Raw genomic sequence first — 21,209 nt, forward strand, 5'->3', positions numbered from 1 at the left:
AGAATGGGCCGCAACTAGGCCCAATTTCGAGTAAATTGGGCCAGCCCAATACGCAAAGGAAGACACGAGGGGGGGGGGGGGGGGGGGGGGTGGGGCATTCGGGGAAGAGAGAAGGGAAGGGCCTCTTCGTCGGCGGCGACCGCGAGCTTCCGCTTCCGACATAGCATCGCCGCTCGCCGGATCGGAGAGCGAGGGGAGCACGCCGTGCGCGAGGAGGGCAGCGGGGGCGCGCGGGGGATACGGTTGGAGGCGCTTCAGCTACGGCCGGCCGAGGACCTGCGGCGAGTTGGTTCCGTGAGTTCCTCTTCTCCATCTCTCGTGCTCTTCTGCAACTAGAATCTGTGATGCAATGCGATCCTGTGATTTATGCGATGTGTTTCGAATCAATGCAAGTGTCTGTGCTTGGCTCGTGAAAATGATTTGTTTGATGGTTTGCCAACCCACCCGTGAGGTATTTTTGTTTCTAAATTCACGGAAAAGTTGTTGGTTGTAGGTACATACGTCAGGTTAGATTTAGTGGAATCGTATTAGATCAAGTTGGTCACCTTCTTAGGAGAAAACTCAACGGCAAATTAACATCTCTGTTCAGTTGACTGTACTCATGCAGTAGTGGAGCACAGGAGCTGGAAGATAAACATGTGGGAGCTAGAGTGATAGGAATGCAGCACTCATTTTTTTTGGGAATAGAACGCACTCAATTTAGTATTTTATTTGTTAGAATTGAAGTGGTAAAAGCCATGCGGCATTATGAATGTTTCGAGACAAAATGAGGGTCTGCCCATGATTCATTCTGAGACTGACTGAACCATGAAGCTGCCTTTTGTTTAGAAAAAGTCGAGAAAAGGGTACACTTGAGATTTTTTCACTGAGCTATCTGGGTTAGGATATTCTCAAATGGCAACTTTTGTAGTGGCAAACTGGCAAGTGGCAACTGGCAAATCCTTGATTCCCCTCTTTGATAACTTCGTGCAAGCCAAAAGGAAGAGGAAAGGAACACCTGAGAACAATAGGCATGGGAGGTATTGGGAAAACACAGGAACATATTGTGACCCCTAATTTTAAAGGGAAATAATGGTTGAGGCTTTCCTCCATGTTCCCATGCCTAATGCTCTTAGGTGCTCTTTTTCTTCCTCTTCCCAATTTGCCTTCAAGACCTCATCATCTATACTACTGCCAAGCAGATTATATGAGCCAAAGGGAAGAGGAAGGAGTACCTAAGGACAATAGGCTTGGGAGGCATCGGGAAAACATCAAAACAAGTCGACCCCGCTATTTTAGAGGGACAGAAGAGTTTGAGCTTTCCTCCATGTTCCCATGCCCACTGCTCTTAGGTGCTCTATTCTTCCTCTTCCTGACCCACTCTCTCAATCTCATCATCCAAACCTAAACATTAATATATTTTTCTCAACTAAAATATCTCTATGAGCTGAAAGGAAGAGGAAGGAGCACCTAAGAACGATAGGAATGGGAGGCATCGGGAAAAATACTGAGACAAATATCCACCTCCACTTCCAGAAGTGAACACTGAGAGCTCATTTTTCCTCTATGTTCCCATTCCCACTGCTCTTAGACTACCTCTTTCTTCCTCTTCCTCGCTCATCCCAAAGACCTAAGGCTCCAAAAGTTTCAGATTGAGAACATGATCTGTTGATGATGCTTGCTGTGTTGAAGTATATATAGACAGTAAGTGAAACACCATGCGTATATACTGTACATGAGGCAATAAGTATGCACACATCATAGCAAACCATAACACACAACAGTCAGTGACAGTGGGCCACAGATCATCTATTGCTAATGTAGACCTCATGCAATGGAGGCATCGGTGTACATCTTCTGCTTATGCTCATGTAAAAAAGCTGACATGGTAGTCCTTGATTTTGAGCCTTGCAAGGTTGGTCATTAAATCTGAGCCATGCATTTACAGAAGGAAGAAAGGAACTTGTACCATGAATTCATTCTGATTATTTGAGAATGATAGTTAGGTGGATGAAGAAATAATAGTGCATATGTGGAGGATCACCGGAACCAAGCAAATAATTTCTCACAATTAAAGATGATCTGCCCAACATATGATCCTAGCCATTTGCTCATGAACATTACAATGTCCACATAAGCAAAGCACACATCACACATCATGTAAGCGTGAGCTCCATTGGCTGATGGGTCCACGCAGGGCATGGAACAAAACTAAAAATTATCATATAGTAGTATTTGGTTTTACTAAAGGAGAAACTATCATGAACTCTTGATTAACACAATCCCTTTGAAGACCAGAACTCTGCCACATTAGTTTTATGGTCATTAGTACATAAGTCAATGTATGCACCGAACAGCACAAAAGTACCAGTTTCAGCTGTGTGGTACCTAATGCAGAATCTAGTATTTCCAGGACAGACTTGATTCCTATTGACTTGGCAGAGTGAGAAATTTTGAGAAACAACGGATATTTAGCTCAACTTCTGCTTAACCAATGTATATAACAAATGATAAAAGTATTTGTGAGTCTAAGCAAAGAGTAATAAAAGCAACTGATTCCACTACCATCTGTTCATTTGAGGCAAAATATATTTAGAGAGCTGCGAAATTGTTTTGTCACTATTATTGTGCTGCCTCTTGCTATTCTATGTGCATTTGCATTTCTTTGCTATTCCCCATTTGTTATCTCATTGAGCATAGGAACAGCTGAAGTCATCTAAATCATGTTGCATGCTAAATTGCTAGGTAATTCTACAAATGATCTTGAGTGTTCATTAGATGTCCCATTCTCTCTTTCTCTCTTTTCTGTCCACTCTAGTGTCCACGCATCAGTGTCAGCTCAAATTATCTTGCTCATAGCATTCTGGGTTTCAATTTTTCTAATTTATGTAATATCAACAAAAGCAAATCTGATTGAACTATATTTTAAATCTCAAGTGCTAACTACATATATATCCAGCTTTAAAGTTGTTTGCATAGTGCATTGTATTTTTGTTAGTTTGTTCCAACTCTTATTTAGAGCCGATGTATCAACCTTCTCGTTGCAAGTTTTTTCCCCTAACATGGAAAAGTTTTGCATGTAATTTCATTCGGATGGTTCCAAGTTACCGCCGTAATTTTTCAGTAATCCTAAACGTGCATTCATCTGTGAGTTTGTAACAGAGTTCACACTTGCACACTGCAGTTGTATCAAGTGAGCAGTGTGTACTGTGTAGGCATCGGTACAATGGTGAACCTTTTTATTGCCGATGTACATACTGCAGCTTTCAGAAATAACCCATCTGAAATCTTCATCTAAAACATTAGAAATCGTTAACTAGCAAAAGTATTCCTCTTTTTCTTCATAAAAGTACACTATATAATTTCATTAACATTTGAATACTGGCCAGGTCACTAGAGTTTTATAAATCACATAACTTTCTTACTGTGATGGGACTTCAGTACTGATTCCTTACTAGGTAAAATCCACCAACTCTAGAAAAAATACAGTGTGAAACACAGGCTGAACCAAGATTCAGAAACCATCTCTACATATGCATGCTTTACATGGCGAGAAAAATAAAAACACTCTCAAGAAATTGAGCAAGCCAACAGGAAGTGGAAGGAGTGCCTAAGAACTGTAGGCATGGGAGGCATTGGGAAAAACACACAGCAAATTTCAACCTCTAACTTTAGAGGGGAAGAAAACTATATATGTTTTTTCCTCCATGTTCCCATGCCTGCTGCTCTTAGACTCTCTTTTCTTCCTCTTCCTGACTCACTGTCAAGGCCCAAAGCCCCAAATCCTCATTATCTAGACACATGAATATGTTTGGATATTTTTCACTCCCTCCACTAAAATATTGTGCGAACCAAAAGGAAGAGGAAGGAGCATCTGAGAACAATAGGCATGGGAGGCATCAGGAAAACAAGGAAACCAAATCTCAGCCCCTAGTTCTAGAGGCGAAGAAGAGTTTGGGCTTTCCTCCATGTTCCCATGCCCACCGCTCTCAGACCCTCTTTTCTTCCTCTTCCTGATCCACTTCCAATGACTCATCATCTAAACCTATGCATTGGCACTTCTGTTTTTCTCCCTTAAAATAGTAGCATGAGCTAAAAGGAAGAGGAAGGAGTACCTAAGATTGGTAGGAATAGGAGGCATCGGGAAAACTGAGCAAATCTCTAGCTCCAATACTGGAGCAGAAAATTTAGCTTTAGGCTTTCCTCCATGTTCCTATTCCCATCACTCTTAGAGTCTCTCTTTCTTCCTCTTCCCTGCTCACTTTCAAGCCAAAGAACTACACAACTTTAACAATAAGACTCAGAGCTGTTGAAAAATGGCTAGTATCGTGTGATATATATAAGGGTCTAGTGAAGTCCTCTAGACTGCACAGAAGCCCTGTGAGCAAATCAATGAACAAACCTAGTGCATGGTGCACCATAGCACACAGAGGTCAATGACAGTGGGCCACATAAACTTACTGTTAAGGTAGGACATCTATGGATGTGAATTAGACAATGTTATTTCTATGCATATATAAAAGGTCTGCTAGACTGTAACCTTGGGCCTTGCATTTACTGAAAGGGTAAGAAAGGGACACTCACATTCTTATTAAGAACGTGAGAAGGGAGGGTGCAGGAAAAGATGGTACTTCACATATGTCATGAACCTAATCTCTGGTTCTTGTGCATAGAGAGACACTACAAACTTCCTGAGGCAGTCAAATAGTGAATATCAAGTGTTAATGACTTGAAATTTTAACTTGAGTAATAACAAAACAGTACAAGGAATTAATACTGCTACGATCCTATAGAAACTATAATGTGTGAAAGCGTGCATTATGTATTTTTACCCTATGGAGCAAGAGGTCCAACAAATATTATGTTCACTAACAACAGGAAAACAATATGGTACAAATAGATATATAGCACCTTGATTTTTCATACTGAGAGAACATCAGGAGACAGTTAACATAATATAATCCTAGTAAAAGCACACTCAGGTATCAACATTTTCTCATCATGTGTGTTCTGTCCACCCCAAAGTGATTTTACATGTTGATCATGATATTATTTTCAGTCTAAAGTACATCTTCTGAAGCTTCCTGTATTTCCAGGACATGCTTAATTCGAAATAAACAGGATGAATGAGGGATCTTGAAGAGCACCAGGTAGCTTAGTTTGGTCTAAACTTTACCAGAATGTCGAAGAGATTGTGGGTGATCCCAGATATCTTGTACATAAGGTGAGAATATAGTAACCTCTCCTGTTGGAAATACAAAGAAAACTGAAGCTCCAAATAGGGATAACCTCCAAATATGTTCTCACTACAATCTTGCTATTGCTAATCGCAGTACCATTACAAAGCTCCATGAGTTCACGGTAAAAAAAAGTTCTCTGAGTTGAATGATACCACCCAATCAGAGTGCCACAGAGATGTGGCCTTGGATTCCACATGCCATTTTCACAATGGATGACATTTTTCAATTTACAATCTATTTGCAGTGACACTGATCTAATTTTTTCTTGAAAGAAATAGTGATATATATGTGCCATTATATGTGTTATCACCTAAATGTGCCCCTTTGGCTGTGCTTCATCTGCTAAAGCATCTTGTATCCAGGACAGGCTTAATCTGAAATATGCTGGCAGAATTAGGAATTTTGAAGAGTGGCAGGTTATTAGCTTAGTATCTAGATCTCACTCTCTAGGAAGCAGTAGGGAAAACCCCTTTTTTCTTCCAAAAGAAGATATGTAATAAACCCTCGTTGAGGGCTAAAGAAATCATAACTAAATTACTGTTTGACCATTGCACAAGTGATTGTGTCCATTTGTTGCCTGGTACGCATCTTGCCGTATGTTTTCTTGATAGCCTATTTCGTTGAACTTAGATGAGAGGATTATAGCAAACTCACTGGAGTGTAGAATGTTGGAAGCTCAAGATATGATTTCTCACTGTTATTAACTTATTATACTGCCCCTCTTGCTAAAAAATGATAATTTAGAGCCCATTTTATTGCTGCGTCATGGCCTGTGTAATCTTACTAGGAGTAGGAGCAGTTACTATTGACTTGTTACAAATGGCCTCTGGTATTCATGATACATGTACTGTTCTCTCCATTGTTCTGCTTCAAGTATTATTCTTCACAAGAGTGTTCTGAACAAATTATCAGTCTAAGTTATGGAATAGAAACACTTCAACATGAAATAAATACATGAATTTATATCCCGACAGAAAAAAAACTGTTCCTTATTTAATTTGGTAATATTCTTAGATGATGTAAGCATCCCATAATTATGCATCTTATGGATATATTCCTGAACAATCAAAAGCTAACTTTTATGTCATTATTTTAATAGATTGACACTAAACTAGGCTATGCCATCATTTGAACTTTGGTAAGCAAAACATGCTGAAGTAAATGAAATTTGGACTCTGCTGCTTGAACAACTAAACTATACAGTCCTTCTAAATTTTTGTGAGACCAAAGGAAGAGGAAGGAGCACCTAAGAACAATAGGAATGGGAGGCATTAGGAAAGTTGCAAGCCAAGTCTCCACAAACATGGAGCTTGCACTTTCCTCCATGTTCCCATTCCTACAGCTCTTAGACCCTCTGTCTTCCTCTTCCCAAGTTCACTCTCTAAGTCCCATCACCCGAAATGGAAGCCTTTTTCCTACTAAGACAAATGTGCAAGCCAAGAAGGAAGGGGAAGGAGCACCCAAGAACAATAGGAATGGGAGGCATCAGGAAAACACAAAGCAGGATCTCCTTTGGAGGAAATTTAGAGCTCATGCTTTCCTCCATGTTCCCATTCCCACTGCTATTGAACCCTCTCGTTCTTCCTCTTCCCTGGCTCACCCTCCCTATTACCAAGTCCTGAAGTTTCAGAACTCAGAGAAATGAGCTGTGTGAGTATATATAGATCATTTGGCCTGTGCTATGGAGAAATATATAAGCAACAAGGACTCCTACTGCATGATGCCCTATAGGACATACCAGTGATGGCAGTGAGGGCCACAAAATTCTGTGCTGTAAATGTAGATCAACATTTGTGGTTGTGGGGAAGATCTTCTGTCCTTGCATAGTAACATATACAAAAAACTGCCAGCTTAGTCCTGAACCGAGCTGTGCATGTACAAGCTGAAGAGAAAACAAAAGGAGGATGCATGGGGTAATAGAGTTAGACACATCTAACTTTGTGGTCCTTGTTGGATCTTTGGCAAAGAGGATGCATAACACAAAAGAAAAATAATCTGAAAGAAGAGTGTTGTTATCATCATAATTAAAGTTCTCGTAGAATTGGTACAATTCAATAAAACTGGGGCATTGCCCTGTTATTCTATAACATTCCGGGTACAAACAAAGTTGCAGTAATTAAGAGGGGAACAAAATTAGACCAACAAACGAAAACACTATTTGGACTTCACAACAGGGGAAGTGATGGATTTGAACTTCAATAACCTTGATCAATTAAATTGCCTGATAACTTTGTGCAGATTTTAGGGCCATATTTTTGTTTTTTACGTATGGTGCTCAAAGCATCCAGATCACTGATCATCAATCCGATGGGCATGCACTAGCATGCCACTGAAGGATTGCATCCATCATGTTTCCGATTCTTCAGCATGATACCATGTGATGCTCAAACTATACTTGTTGTACACTAGATGACTAGGACATGCCAGTTTCAGCATGTACTGATGGCAAATCGACCTTCAGGTTGGTTAGGCATGTACTGAACTGCTGATGGCAAATCGACCTTGTGATGCTGCTAACTAATTGAAGCTGCCTAATGTTGGACTTCGAGTAGAAGCAGCAAGTATGTCTTCTCAGTGCCACTGCCCACTGGCATTCAGTCTTCTTGCTGATCTCCCTTGTAGACAAAATGAAAACAAGCTTGTGATGCTGGATGGAGTGATTGGAGCCAATCAGTTGCATATGATTTAATGTTCTAACTCCCTCCATGCCGAGTGACTTATTGCTGTTTGAAAATATGGAAAATTTCTTTCTGTCCAAATACCAAATGTTTCTAACATGTGCTTGAACTCTTAGTTACGTCCTAGTGACCGTCTGAATTTATATTAACATTGTGTTAAGGTTCCCACTATGCCACTATGATAGAAGTTGTGTATGTAATGCTGAGTTAATTAGTGTAAATTCTCATGGTTACAATGACTTAGGTGAGTGATAAGTGAGCAATTCACAGAAACATGAGCAGTTCAGCATATGGCTTCTAGTTTAGGGAGCCATGTCAAAAGTTTGTACCTTGTGTTGTTTTTCAGAATTTTATATTCTGAATTTGTTTTTGTGCATTATTATGCATCCTTTTTACATGAAAAAGGATACAACTATTCACTGTTTTGTACAATGCAGAGTGTAGGAAATCAGTTAGAAGTTATGATGGAGATAAAATTGATTCTATACATTTGTACTGTAGATGTTTTGGTTGCCAAAAACTAAAAGTCTCTGGTCTCCTAAAATTGAATATGTTCTAGCCAAATTAAGTCCAAAGGCTAGGCATGTCCGATGCATGGATCTAAACCATCTTTCTCCTGTACATTATGCAAGCTGAAAGGAAGAGGAAGGAGTATCTAAGGACAATAGGAATGGGAGGCACTAGGAAAACACAAAAACATTATCTTTACCCCCCACTTCTAGTGGACGAGAAAGACGCTGTAGGCTTTCCTCAATGTTCCCATTCCGATTGCCCTTAGACACTCAATTTCTTCCTCTTCCTTACTTGCTATAAAATTATCGAAGCCTGCAATCAAAATCAATACACAGATGTTGTTCTATTTTCTTTGCTCAAGTAGACTGCAAGCCAAAAGGAAGAGGAAGGAGCACCCTAGAACCATAGGAATGAGAGGCATCAGGAAAACATGAAACTAAGTCTCGACCTCCAATGTAGAGGAGACATTAGCTCTTAGACTTTCCTTCATGTTCTCATTCCTACATTTCTGAGATCCTCTCTTTCTTCCTCTTCCTGGCTCACCTTCTTGATGAAGGCTTTCAGAGTGAGAAGCTGAATCCGTAGAACCAACCCATAGGTGGAGCCTGGAGTATATATATAGAGCCTTTACTGTAGTGTGTTGACAATGTACACAAGTAGTGAATGCCTGGATGGTGAATTGGTGACACATTAGTAAGTCATAATAGCCAGAGAAAGTGGAGCTATGGGGCAATGCATTTATTAATTTGGATTCCTTAATAATGAGAATGCAAATTTGTAGCAGAAGTTCCTTTGCTAGTTCTGCAGCTGAGGTGCCACTACTATGTAAAATCAAGGAATTGCATGGCCAATAAATTTAGCTTTTTGGTGATTCTGAATTTATTCATGAAAATTTCTGCTGATTTTTGTATATTCTTATTTATGCTTTCTGCTTTATATTTCTGTATGGAACCAAGCAATAGTGTGTCACAATAATACAGCTCGAAAAAGAATAGCATTTGATTTAGCTTATCAACAGAGTCTATATATGGACATATGGTATCCTCAAATCAGGAAGATAAATTTTTCAGTATTACCATATTACTGTAAGCCTTAATTCCCAAGGACTTGAAGATCCAAATTGACATTGTGCATGATAGCATGAACAAACAAACCCATGACATCGATCCATTTGATTGATTGTACACATGCTGAAAGTATCATGAACTACTTTTTTTTTTTTAAAAAAAAAGACTAGAAGGTAAGCATTGACATTCTTCTTCTCCTTTTTTTTCCCCTTGATCATGCATGTAAGCAGCCTAATAAAGCTCTCTGTCCTGTCCTTGTTCTGCTGTATCCATATATTCATTCAGTACATGTTGGTTTTCAGTCTTCAGCTATGCATCAAGTAATTAGAATGCAAGAAGAACATGGAAATGAAGGAATCTTGAATATCATCATTTCGCCTCTGCAAAGTTTCAGAGATATTAATGATGTAAGTATTTTATTTAATTTTTAGTGAGGCATATATATAGGTGCTGCCATTCCCTTTCTGATTGAGAATTAAAAGGTGCATATAGATGCTAATATATGTTTTGTCCAATTCTTTGTTATGTTCATGTGATGGGGAGTATCTCAGTAGTGTCGTTCAATCCATTCGGATCATTTTGCATATTATAGATGCTAAGTGCTTAGTGCTGATATATACTCCATAAATGATATAGAGTTTATATAAAATAAACAGCATACACGCATGTCTCTATGCTGAGCTGCTTAGTTACATCATGTGCATTTGTGCTCTCTTATCTATCTTGACTATGGGTTCATCACTGAAGAACTAGTGATGAGTATGTGCCATTTCTGGATCAAAGAGAAGTAGTGTCATTTAGATGTTATCAAGTATGAATACAGTTTCAAACTAGTAGGGAATGTGGAATTTTTAGACATGTTTAGGAGTGCAGGATTTTTTTAATTGAACCATCTCTCTGAAACGTTAGATAATTAGAGCCCAATTTCTATGCACTACACTCCATTTTCTCTTGTTCTTCATGATTCACTCTAAAATGTCCATTTTCCAGTGTCCCCCTTTTGTTTTCTCTGCGGAAACAATTGAGCAAGTCAAAAGGAAGAGGAAGGAGTGATTAAGAATAATAGGAATGGGAGGCATTGGGAAACACTCAGCCAAATTTCCACCTCTATTGTCAGAGATGGAAACTAAAGGTTTAGGTTTCCTCCATGTTCCCATTCCAACCATTCTTAGACCCTCTTTCTTCCTCTTCCCGACTCACTGCCAAGGCATCTAAATGTGGACATGGATACATTTTGTTTTCTCTAGTAAATTGGTGTTAGCTGAAAGTAAGAGGAACGAGCACCTAAGAACTATAGGAATGGGAGGCATCAGGAAAATCATCAGACCAAATCTCCAATACCAGAGGTTAGAGCTTAATTTGGCTTTCCTTCATGTTCCCATTCCTACTGCTCTTAGAGTCTCTCTTCCTCTTCCTGGCTCACCCTCTTTTTGGCACACAGCTACAAGAAACAGAAGCTTGAACATTTTCTTCAGAGTACTAGAGTATATATAGACCTATGCAGTGCAGGGCTGTGAAGGATAAATGAATTGAATCTGGTAGATGGTGCACAATAGGACACTGAAGTGAATGATCACATATATTGGCCAAGAAACATGTACAAGTCACTGTACAACATCTGCAGGGATGTGATCTTCTGGGTACATCAGAAAGCTGATTGACATAATGAAGAGTAAGCAGAGAACAGTGCAGACACTTGGGATCTTTTGAGAGTAAGAATTCAGAGTGGAGAAAGAGTCAATGTGAATCTGAATTTAAAGTGGATCCTGTGTGAGTGTGGAACATTGCACGTTTCTTTTCTGATACAGATACTTAGCAAAGTTACTTGTACTCAAGTATTAAGCCGTAGCAACACATATGCTGTAACATTAAATTCACTAATGCTATCTGACAAAATAATCACCAGGACTTGAATAGCTAAGCAGTTTTGTCAATCTCTCTTTTGGGTGCTTCACTGTCTTTGGAAACTTAAATGCTCAGGATATAACGGTGATGTGGCCATGTTATAGGTCATATTAACTTCCAAAACGTTTTATCTGACAGTATTAACCTTCAATTTCTCATAGGTTTCATCTATCAAATTTTGCTAGATTTCAGAATAGGCACCTTGTTCTACACTTATACATCTTTTCAGAATGCCCACCTAGTAAATAGTTTTTGCAAGAACAAACGACATGTTTAGAACAAAACACCATCCATACATCAATACCATGTTCACTTTTGCATGCACTGATTAATACATAATTTGTTTGGCTTTCAGGGACTGGATTCTGATGAATAAACATGGTTGATGTCAATGAGCAGACGATTGGATCAGCTTGGACTGAACACGTACTATTTTCTGACTGCAAGTCCAAGGAGAGTAACAAGTAATTACACTGTCACCCTGCATTCCTTCTACAAAATTATTAAAATGGAACTGTCAAAATTTACTTCATGGTTGCAACAATGGGCATATTTACTATGAAATAAAAACAAAGACATGATTACGTGGGCTACAATAAAAACTGATGAATGCAATAGAGGAGATGCTGGTGAAGGCCTGTTTTTTACAATGGGGTGGTGCTGGATGATTTTCCTCCAAAATTCTGTGCGAAATTATTACTCTCACTCTCAGTCAATTTTGATATGCCTACCCTACGCTTCATTTTTTTCTTGTTCTTCATGATTCACTCTAGAATTACCATCATCCAATGTCCTCTTCTTTTAGTTTTCTCTGCTGAAACATTGAGCAAGTCAAAATGAAGAGGAAGGAGTGATTAAGAATAATAAGAATGGGAGGCATTGGGAAACACTCAGCCAAATTTCCACCTAGAGATGGAACAAGCAGTTTCCTCCATGTTCCCATTCCCAGCATTCTTAGACCCTCTTTTGTGGACTGTAAATGCTAGGACTATCTCCCATGATGGATTCTTTGTTTCTTTCTTCTCAGAGAGGAAGAATTTCTGACAGCCTGTGGATTGTTTTTTAGATCATGACAGCCTGCGGAATGGATCAAAGAACACCTTAATGCATATTAGAAACATCAGCGGTTCAGCATATGACTTATAGTTTGGTGAGCCATGTCAAAAATTTGTGCTTTGTGCTGTTTTACAGAATATCATATTCTGAATTTTCTATGCATCATTGTGCATCCCTTTTGCATGAAAAAGGATTACTATCGATACCATGTTGCACAATGCAGTATAGGAAGTTAATTAGAAGAGACTGAGGTTGTAATTTGTTCAATATGTAGATGTTTTGATGGTTAACTAACTGTTTGGTTTCTCCAAAATTTGAATATAATCTGCCAAACCAACTCCAGAGGGTAGGCACATCTGATTCATGGATCTAAACAGTAAATACTCTTTGCCCTATACTTTGTACAAGCCAAAAGGAAGAGGAAGGAGTATCTAACAACAATAGGAATGGGAAGCATTAGGAAAACACAAAAGAATTATCTCCACCCCTAATTCTAGTGGAGAAGAAAATACTGTAGGCTTTCCTTAATGTTTCCATTCCCACTGTTCTTAGACACTCAATTTCTTCCTCTTCCTAACTCGCTATAAAACTATCGAAGCCATCCAAATCAATACATAGATGGTTTTCGCTTAGGCAGATCATGCAAGCCAAAAGGAAGAGGAAGGAGCACCTAAGAACAATAGGAATGAGAGGCATCAGGAAAACATGAAACTAAGTTTCCACCTCCAATACTAGAGGGGACAATAGAGCTTAGGCTTTCCTTCATGGTCTCATTCCCACAATTCTGAGATACTCTCTTTCTTCCTCTTCCTGGCTTGCTTTCTTTGTAGAGGCTACTATATGGGAGAGCCTGGAGTATATATAGAGCCTTTACTGTAGTGAATGCTTGGATGGTGGATTGGTGAGGCACTGAGGCCATAGCATCCAGTGACAGTTGGGGCTCCTCTTAACTCTTAAGAATGAGAACGGAAAGCACAGCACGAGTTCCTTTGCTTGCCCTGCAGTTAATGTGAACCCTCTTTCTAAATCAAAGAAATGCACAGGCAGTAAATTTAGCTTCTGTGTGACGTCGTTAACAAATAATGATAATTTAGCATCTTGGTAATTTTGTATGTATTTATACAGTGTCTGCTAATTTCTTTATATGAGTTTCAATGTTTTATTTTTATATTTATGGAACCAAACAAATAGTACGTTATTAAGTTGCAGCTCTGAAAATAAAGTCCATATATAGTAGTAGCCTCAAACCAGGAAGGTAAATTTGCTACCGTTATTGCAAGGCTCAAGTCCTAAGGTATGGCTGATTTAAATTAACATGGCACATGACAGCATGAACAAATAACCCTCAATATTGATCCAGTTGATTAATACACGCTGAAACTATCCTGAACTGCTTTTTTTTAAAAAAAAGAAAAAGAAGAAGTGGAGAAATCATGAACTAGAAGCTACGACATTTTCTTTGTTTTTTCCCTGATCATGAGCAGCCCAGTAAAGCTTTTCTTTCTTTTCCTTGTTTCGCTGTATGTGTCGATTCATTGGGTATATGTTGGTTTTCAGCTCTTCAGCCATGCGCAACGGCATCAAATAACTCGAATGCAGGAAGAACAAGGAAATGAAGAAATCGTGAAGGGCATCATGCAACCTCTGCAAAGTTTAAGAGATATTAATAAACTCAAATATTCTTGTTTCAATTTTGGTGAGAGGCGTATATATAGGTACTACCTTTCTGTTCGGACTAAGTTACAATGTGCAAATAGATGCTAATTTATGTACTTGTCCATTTGGTTGATGTTATGTTCCATATGAGATCTCAATAGTGACAGTTCATTTTGCATATCGTAGCTGCTAAGTGCTGATATATATAAATGATGTACAGTTTGCAATGTTACTTCATGCATGCACGTCTCTATGCGAAGCTGCTTCGTCACATTAGGTGTTTTTTTTTTTTACCAAAACATTAGGTGTATTTTTGCTCCATCATCTATCTTGACTATGGGCTCACCACATAAGAACTAGTGATGAGTATGTGCAGTTCATGGTTCAAAGAAACATATCTGTCATTTTAGATGTTATCAGATACGCATACGGTTTCAAACTAGTGGGGAATATGTGGAATTTTTAGACAGGTTTTGGAATGCAGGGTTTTTCTCAGTTTTTTTTAATTGAACCATATTCTTTTGAAAGGTTAGATAAGAAATATTAGAGCCCAATCCTTTTTGTTCATATGACTTACTACATACTATCTGACTATCTGTCTTTTTCATGATTCACTAAAATATCATGTCATCCAATGTCCTCTTCTTTTCTTTTTCTCTGCTGAAACAATTGAGCAAGTCAAAAGGAAGAGGAAGGAGTGATTAAGAATAATAGGAATGGAATGTATTGGGAAACACACAGCCGAATTTCCACCTCTATCGTCAGAGATGGAAACTAAAGGTTTAGGTTTCCTCCATGTTCCCATTCCAACCATTCTTAGACCCTTTTTCTTCCTCTTCCCGACTCACTGTCAAGCCATACATCTAAATGATTTTGTTCTTCTCTACTAAATTGGTGTTAGCCGAAAGTAAGAGGAACAAGGACCTAAGAACTGTAGGAATGGGAGGCATCAGGAAAATCGTTATACCAAATCTCCAACTCCAGGAGTTAGAGCTTGGTTTGGCTTTCCTTCATGTTCCCATTCCTACTGCTCTTAGAGTCTCTATCCTCTTCCTGGCTCACCCTCTTTGGCACACAGCTACAAGAACACTTTCAGAAACCAAGCCTGAACCTCTTGAACATTTTCTTCAGGGCTCTGGAGTATATATAGACCTATGCAGTGCAGGGCTGTGAGGGACAAATGAATTGAATCTGGTAGATGGGGCACAGTAGGACACTGAAGTGAATGACATTTACTGTGACTGAAGTGAGATCTTCTGGATACTACATCTAAAAAGCTGACAGCGGGCTGTGTTTAGTTCCACGCCAAAATTGGAAGTTTGAAGGAATTGGAACGATGTTACGGAAAAGTTGAAAGTTTGTGTGTGTAGGAAAGTTCGATGTGACGAAAAAGTTGAAAGTTTTAAGAAAAAAGTTTGAATCTAAACATGGCATGATATAATGGACAGGAAGCAAAGAACCATGCAGTCACTCGGGGAGTCGGGTCTTTAAAGTATATGAACTGAAACTGGTGAAAGAGTCGATGCGAATCTGCATTCAAAGAGGATCCTGTGAAACATTGCACGTTCTCTTCTGCATACTTGTGCAAAGTTCTACAAATACAGGAGGAACATGTAGTCTAGCTTATTACATAAACATGTTACTCTTGATTGAAAAATACAACTACATGTTACTTGTACTCATGGAAGGCATTGTCTCAATTATTAAAAATCAGTAGCAAACTGCAATACATTGACTGCAACATTAGAGGCACTAATTATATCTGACAGAGTAATCACCGAGAGTTGAATAGCTAAGTATGGATTCAGTCTTATACATACACGTGAGAAAGGTAAAAAAGAAAAAAAAAGAAAGAACGAAAGAAAGAAGACGTGTTCAGGAATCAGGATATAGTGGTGAAGTAGCCATACTAGGAGTAACATTCACTTCCAAATGTTTGAGTGACAGTATCAAGCTCTCGTCAGAGGTTTCATGATTTCATATGGCAAAATTTGCTGGATTTCAGAACAAGAACCTTGTTCTACACTTCACTTCTAAAGCACAACTGGAGAAGATGATAAATGGCCACCTAGTAAATCTCTTTGCAAGAACAAACAGCATTTTTAGGACAAAATGACATCCATATATCAACAGCATGTTCACTTTAAACGCATAATATCTTTGACTTTCAGGGACTGAATTCCGATTAACATACTCTTTTTTTTGCCGGGTTGGCCGAAGACAAGGCCAACCGATTTCAGTAAGTTTTTTTTTGGAGAAAACTACAAAGTACAATTTTGACATCGACAGCAGGCACTAGGCAGTACAAATTCATCTTGTTAAGTCCCCGAGATGAACATATACTAATTAACTCATCGTAGATGCCATTGATCTCATGGTCATATGCATTCTTCATACCTGAGAGTCGCCAGCAAATGATGGACCAGCTTAGACTGAACACCTGTGAAACCTAACGAGAGTAATCGAGTGATCACGCTGTTATGTTGAGTCCCTTCTGCAAAATGCTCTGTATTTTTGTGGACTGGAAATACTACGGCTGTCTCCCATGGTCGATTCGTTCTTCTTCTCAGAGAGGAAGAATTTATTTCTGACAGCCTGTGGAATTGAAACAACCAGAGAGATACACACAAAGGAAGAAGAAGAAAGGGGGAAAATGTTGTTTAGAACTCCAGGTCCATCTAGTGATCTAAATGTGCTAAAGAATGCAAGAACAGAGTGATGTAGGATCATGTGCACTGATCTGTTGTTAATGTTGGATATATCATAAAGACAAGCAGTTACCAGTCTGATGCCACAAATTACCACCACATTTGCTTCTTCCTTTGTGTTCTTCCAGAGTTCGGGAACATGTTCATGTTTTTCTTTCGTTTTTTTTCCTGGTGTATCTACTAGTAGTCTCTATTGCAAGTTGGAATCTTAGTTTGCTATCATTTGGCATGAACAGAATCTTTGTTTGTTATCATTGCCATCATTTGTCATGAACAGAGTGGTTGAAAGTTGGATTCTTTTTTTTCTGATTCATCTACTTTCTCTAATTGCTATCATTTGTCATGATCATGTTTTTACTTGTCTGAACTCTGAAGAGAGGTCATATCAGATATAATCAGCAAACTGATGGTAGCAAATTTTTACATACTAAAGTCAAAACCAGTAAGCCAAGCTACCATCCTATGCTTATGCAAGAAAACATGCCAAAGGAACAAAGCAAAGAAAATACTGAAACAAACCAACAGATGAACAGATGGGATGAAATGAACTATGAAGAACAAAGCACACCAAGCTATGCATCCAGTTCATATATTTTGCGAACAAAAGGAAGAGGAAGGAGCACCAAGGAACAATAGGCTTGGGAGGCATCAGGAGAACTCATAACTCCATCTCCAATCTCATGCGAGGATTGGAGAGGGGCTTAAGCATTCCTTCATGTCCCCATGCCCACTGCTCCTTGGCCCTCTTTTCTTCCTCTTCCGATCCCGCCTTCGAAGATCTCAAGCTATCCAAAATATGTGTTCTAATTTCTCCATTAAAGTAATCGTGCGAGCTGAAAGGAAGAGGAAGAAGTGCTTAAGAACGATAGGAATGGGAGGCATCGGGAAAAAACCAAACCAAATTTCCACCTCCATTGCTGGAGGAAGAAATTTGGTTTTTAGGCTTTCCTCCATGTTCCCATTCCCACTGCTCTTAGGCTCTCTCTTTCTTCCTCTTCCTGGCTCACTCTTGTCCTGAAACTCTGAAACCAGAAGGCTCAATTGTTCAAGGTCTCCAGCTCCAAGGTATTTATAGACAATGTAGTGCAAAAGTGCAAACAATGGCATGGTGGTGCACAATTTGACCTACAGTCAATGACAATGGGGCCATGGAATGACACTGACCTGTTCTGTGCGGCACATGCAGGGTGGAGATCTTCTTACCCATATCCAAAAAGGCACATGTTGTATTATAAAAGGGGAAAAGTTGGGTGAAGAAAAGGGTCATTCCTTTCAGATTGTTTGAGAGAGATGGTAGCATGGGGCAAGAGAATAGATGTTGTCTTGTTTAGGTGAAGTAATATTGAGGGGATTACAGAGAATGATAGAGAAATTTAGATGAATTCCATATAATATACAAAAGAGAAAAAACATTGCAGTGAAAATTACCCCTTTTGATAGCAGAAAATAGAACAGAATACAAGGTACTCAAGACATGAATTGTTTCAAGAAACAACCCTGATTAGAGATATTCCAATTCCATATGAGCTAAATAAACAAAACCAAAATGTATATGTATTGTGTAAGCATTATGATGTACAAGTTCTGAGCTGTGGACAGGAGCATGCAAGCAGAGAGACATATAAGGAAACAAACGCATTTGATTTCACAAACTAAAACGAAAACTATCAGGAGCCATCAACCACAACCCCTCGGCAGAAAACACATCAAGATGTAGTGGTCGTATATTCAGGTTGAATTCACTGTACACATTGCTGTCTGCTGAACCACCTAGTATTTCCTGAACAAGGTTCGGACACAAAGGAAGAACGAGGTCTTGAAGAGAGTTCGGTACTTCTTCCACCCACCGAAGAACTTGCCAATTGCAACCTTGTAGCTGGGCCTCTGCTTCACCAATGTGTAGTACTCGAGTAACCTAGGTCTGCAGTTGATGTATTCCTCATCAAGGTCCAAAAGAGTGATGCGTGCGAGGATAGGAATGAACACCGAATCCGCAGGCGAGAATTCATCGCCAGCAAGGTATTTGCCATTGTTGAGCTGTGCTTCAACATCATCGAGGAGTTTGCTCAGCTCCTCCTCGCTTTGCTTCATAATGTCAGGATCCTTCAATTTGTCTTCGGTCTCATAAGCCTCACGGAGCTTAGCATGGTACATGCTGGCTAAATCTGGGGCTTCAGCCATGCGAGCAATCAGCACTCGCCGTATGAACTTGGAGACAAACGTGCGGTACTTGATCGGGGTGTGAGTGAGAGTGAACATCTTCGGATTCCAACTATCAACTTTCTGCATCCATTGGTAAACCTCAGTGTTCACAGGGACGATTTCACCACTTAAATGCACCGAAAGCCTGTCAAGGTACCTATGACAACATCGAAACAGATAAATGAGCATTCATATGTCATGCCTGATCAGCAAAGTTAAACATGGCCATCATCTTTGAACCCGCGATGTGAATGAGGAAACATACTGAATTATATCGAAGGCCCGATAAATGACATGGGCGCCGTTCTGGAAGACGGGGAGTTTCGCAGAAGGGTTCATGCGAAAGAAGGCCACGTTCATGTTCTTCCCGGTCAGTGGATTGACATGGTATGAGGTGTAGTCAATACCCTTCTCTTCCAGTGCCATCCGCACTTTCTGACTATCCAGCGAATACGGGTGGTGATATAGCTGCATTGCTGCAGTAGCAGCAAAGAAAGATGCAATCAGTACAAATTCTCAATGACTATCAGTGGAACATGACGAACAAGCGTGCAAGACTGCAAGTGGTCTAAACTAATAATCGTTTATGTAATTAAAAATACAAATCTCATTATCTCAACAGAATTTCATGACAGGGGTCTAGTTGGTGTCCACACAAGTACACAAGTACGCGGAGAAAACCGCACAACATGCACTGTCGAACACAATTTGATCGAAAATCCAGTCTGTATTCTTTCTTGGACGTATTTTCTGCATATCTTCCGCTGCTAGTTTATCAAGAAGATACTAAATTGTACCAATTGTACCGGCCAAAAAAGATCTGCCTTTTTCATATAAATCCTAAAAAAGTGGGGCAAGAACCACCAATCACGCTTTGCCCCGATCAAATCTCAATACAAAACGCATGCTTTTCAGTGCAAAATCACAAAAGAACTTTCAGGACGAACAGAAGCATCAGAAAGCTTATGCAAACCGCTCTGCAAGAAAGGGGGGGAAAAGAATACCACTTTCCACTTTCCATGATCTTTGCCATTCGTCCCAACCCCCCAAATTAAGCTCCACGTAACCACCGCAACACACGGACCAAATCTAAATCCCAAGAAACAGCCAAAATTCCAGTCGGAGATCAACCAAAACCCCACCCATCCAGTCCACTCGTCTGCTCGACTGCTCTCGCATCAAATCCTCTCCCAACTCCCAACACACGCCGAGGGGAAGAAAGAGAAAGAAGAAACGGGAGGAAGGAAGGATGGCCGCCCAACCGTACCTCCACAGAAACGGGGTGAGCCGCCGGAGACGGAGGCAGCGGGGGAGACTCTGGAGATGCTTCGCGAGAGATTCTTCCTTCTTCCTCCCGGGCGGTGAGAGGAGGCGCGTTCTTGGGTCCGCGCGTGTACAGCGGCAGCAGCAGTTGCCAGTTGGGTAGTAGGAGCACTTGCACTTGGGTGGGAGTGGGAGAGGAGAGCGGTTTTGTTCTTGATTCTCCTCGTCCTGGCTGGATGTTTTTGAACTGTGGTTAATAAATACTACTAGTACTTCGTCACTCTACTCTGGGTGTGTTTAGTTCCTCAAAAAAAAATTGAAAGTTTGAAAATAAGTTGAAAGTTTACGTGTGCAGGAAAATTTTTATGTGATATAATATGATGGAAAGTTGAGAATTTGAGAGAACTAAACACGGCCTCTGTGTCTAAGGTTTCTTTATCCATTGTTTGATTTTTTTTATTTTGAGAATTATATAGTACAACACATACCCTTGCAACGTATGCACACTCACCCCTATAAGCATCTTCGAAGATTAAGCCGGCAAATCCATACTGAAGATGGATGAAATCATTACAGGCGTGTTCGTTTTATTTAAAAGAATGAATAAAAACAATAAAAATAATAAGTGATGCATAAAGTACTATTTATATTCTATTATATAGTAATAATAAAAAATACTAATTATAATTTTTTTTAAAATAAGACGAAGAGATAAATGTTGTATAAAAACAAAAAAATAAAGTTTTTTCTTTTGGGGAAGGGAGTAAGCTTTTTTTTTTTCTGGGTTGTCATTCCTGTGTTCCACCCTCTCTTTGGTTTTGATGCTTGTGTGGCGTGGTGTGTTGCAATTGCAAACTTCCACCTGGTTTTCTCTGGTCGGTGGGGGGTTGATTATCCAAATGGACGTGGTGCGTGCACCCAGGGTTTGATCCCCACAAGGCA

At 39.6% G+C, this 21,209-nt stretch overlaps 1 protein-coding gene and 1 long non-coding RNA gene across 5 annotated transcripts; one reads left to right on the forward strand and one right to left on the reverse strand.

Moving 5' to 3' along the window:
* The first annotated feature begins 96 nt into the window (after nucleotides 1-96).
* LOC9272241 (uncharacterized) lies at nucleotides 97-14,272 on the forward strand. 3 transcript variants are annotated; one of them, XR_010741090.1, is made up of 8 exons: nucleotides 97-294; nucleotides 5,076-5,203; nucleotides 9,780-9,884; nucleotides 10,725-10,823; nucleotides 10,919-11,247; nucleotides 11,738-11,846; nucleotides 12,449-12,532; nucleotides 13,996-14,272. It is a non-coding gene; the product is annotated as an uncharacterized lncRNA (long non-coding RNA). The 3 variants fall into 3 exon arrangements; XR_001545408.3 differs by lacking the exon at nucleotides 12,449-12,532; XR_010741089.1 differs by lacking the exons at nucleotides 5,076-5,203; nucleotides 12,449-12,532.
* A 4,009-nt stretch (nucleotides 14,273-18,281) lies between these two features.
* On the reverse strand, nucleotides 18,282-20,447 carry LOC4335902 (glutathione S-transferase TCHQD). Of its 2 annotated transcripts, none has more exons than XM_015780361.3 (3): nucleotides 20,272-20,447; nucleotides 19,270-19,480; nucleotides 18,282-19,161 (listed from the first exon to the last, which is right to left on the reverse strand). In XM_015780361.3, exons 2-3 carry the CDS (start codon nucleotides 19,476-19,478, stop codon nucleotides 18,573-18,575), a joined length of 798 nt encoding a protein of 265 aa, XP_015635847.1. In that variant the 5' UTR covers nucleotides 19,479-19,480; nucleotides 20,272-20,447; the 3' UTR covers nucleotides 18,282-18,572. The 2 variants fall into 2 exon arrangements, with proteins under 2 accessions (XP_015635847.1, XP_025880900.1); XM_026025115.2 differs by lacking the exon at nucleotides 20,272-20,447 and adding an exon at nucleotides 20,009-20,213.
* Between the last annotated feature and the right edge of the window lie 762 nt (nucleotides 20,448-21,209).

This window comes from Oryza sativa, chromosome 4, assembly GCF_034140825.1.
Source record: "Oryza sativa Japonica Group chromosome 4, ASM3414082v1".
NCBI classification, from domain to species: Eukaryota; Viridiplantae; Streptophyta; class Magnoliopsida; order Poales; family Poaceae; genus Oryza; species Oryza sativa.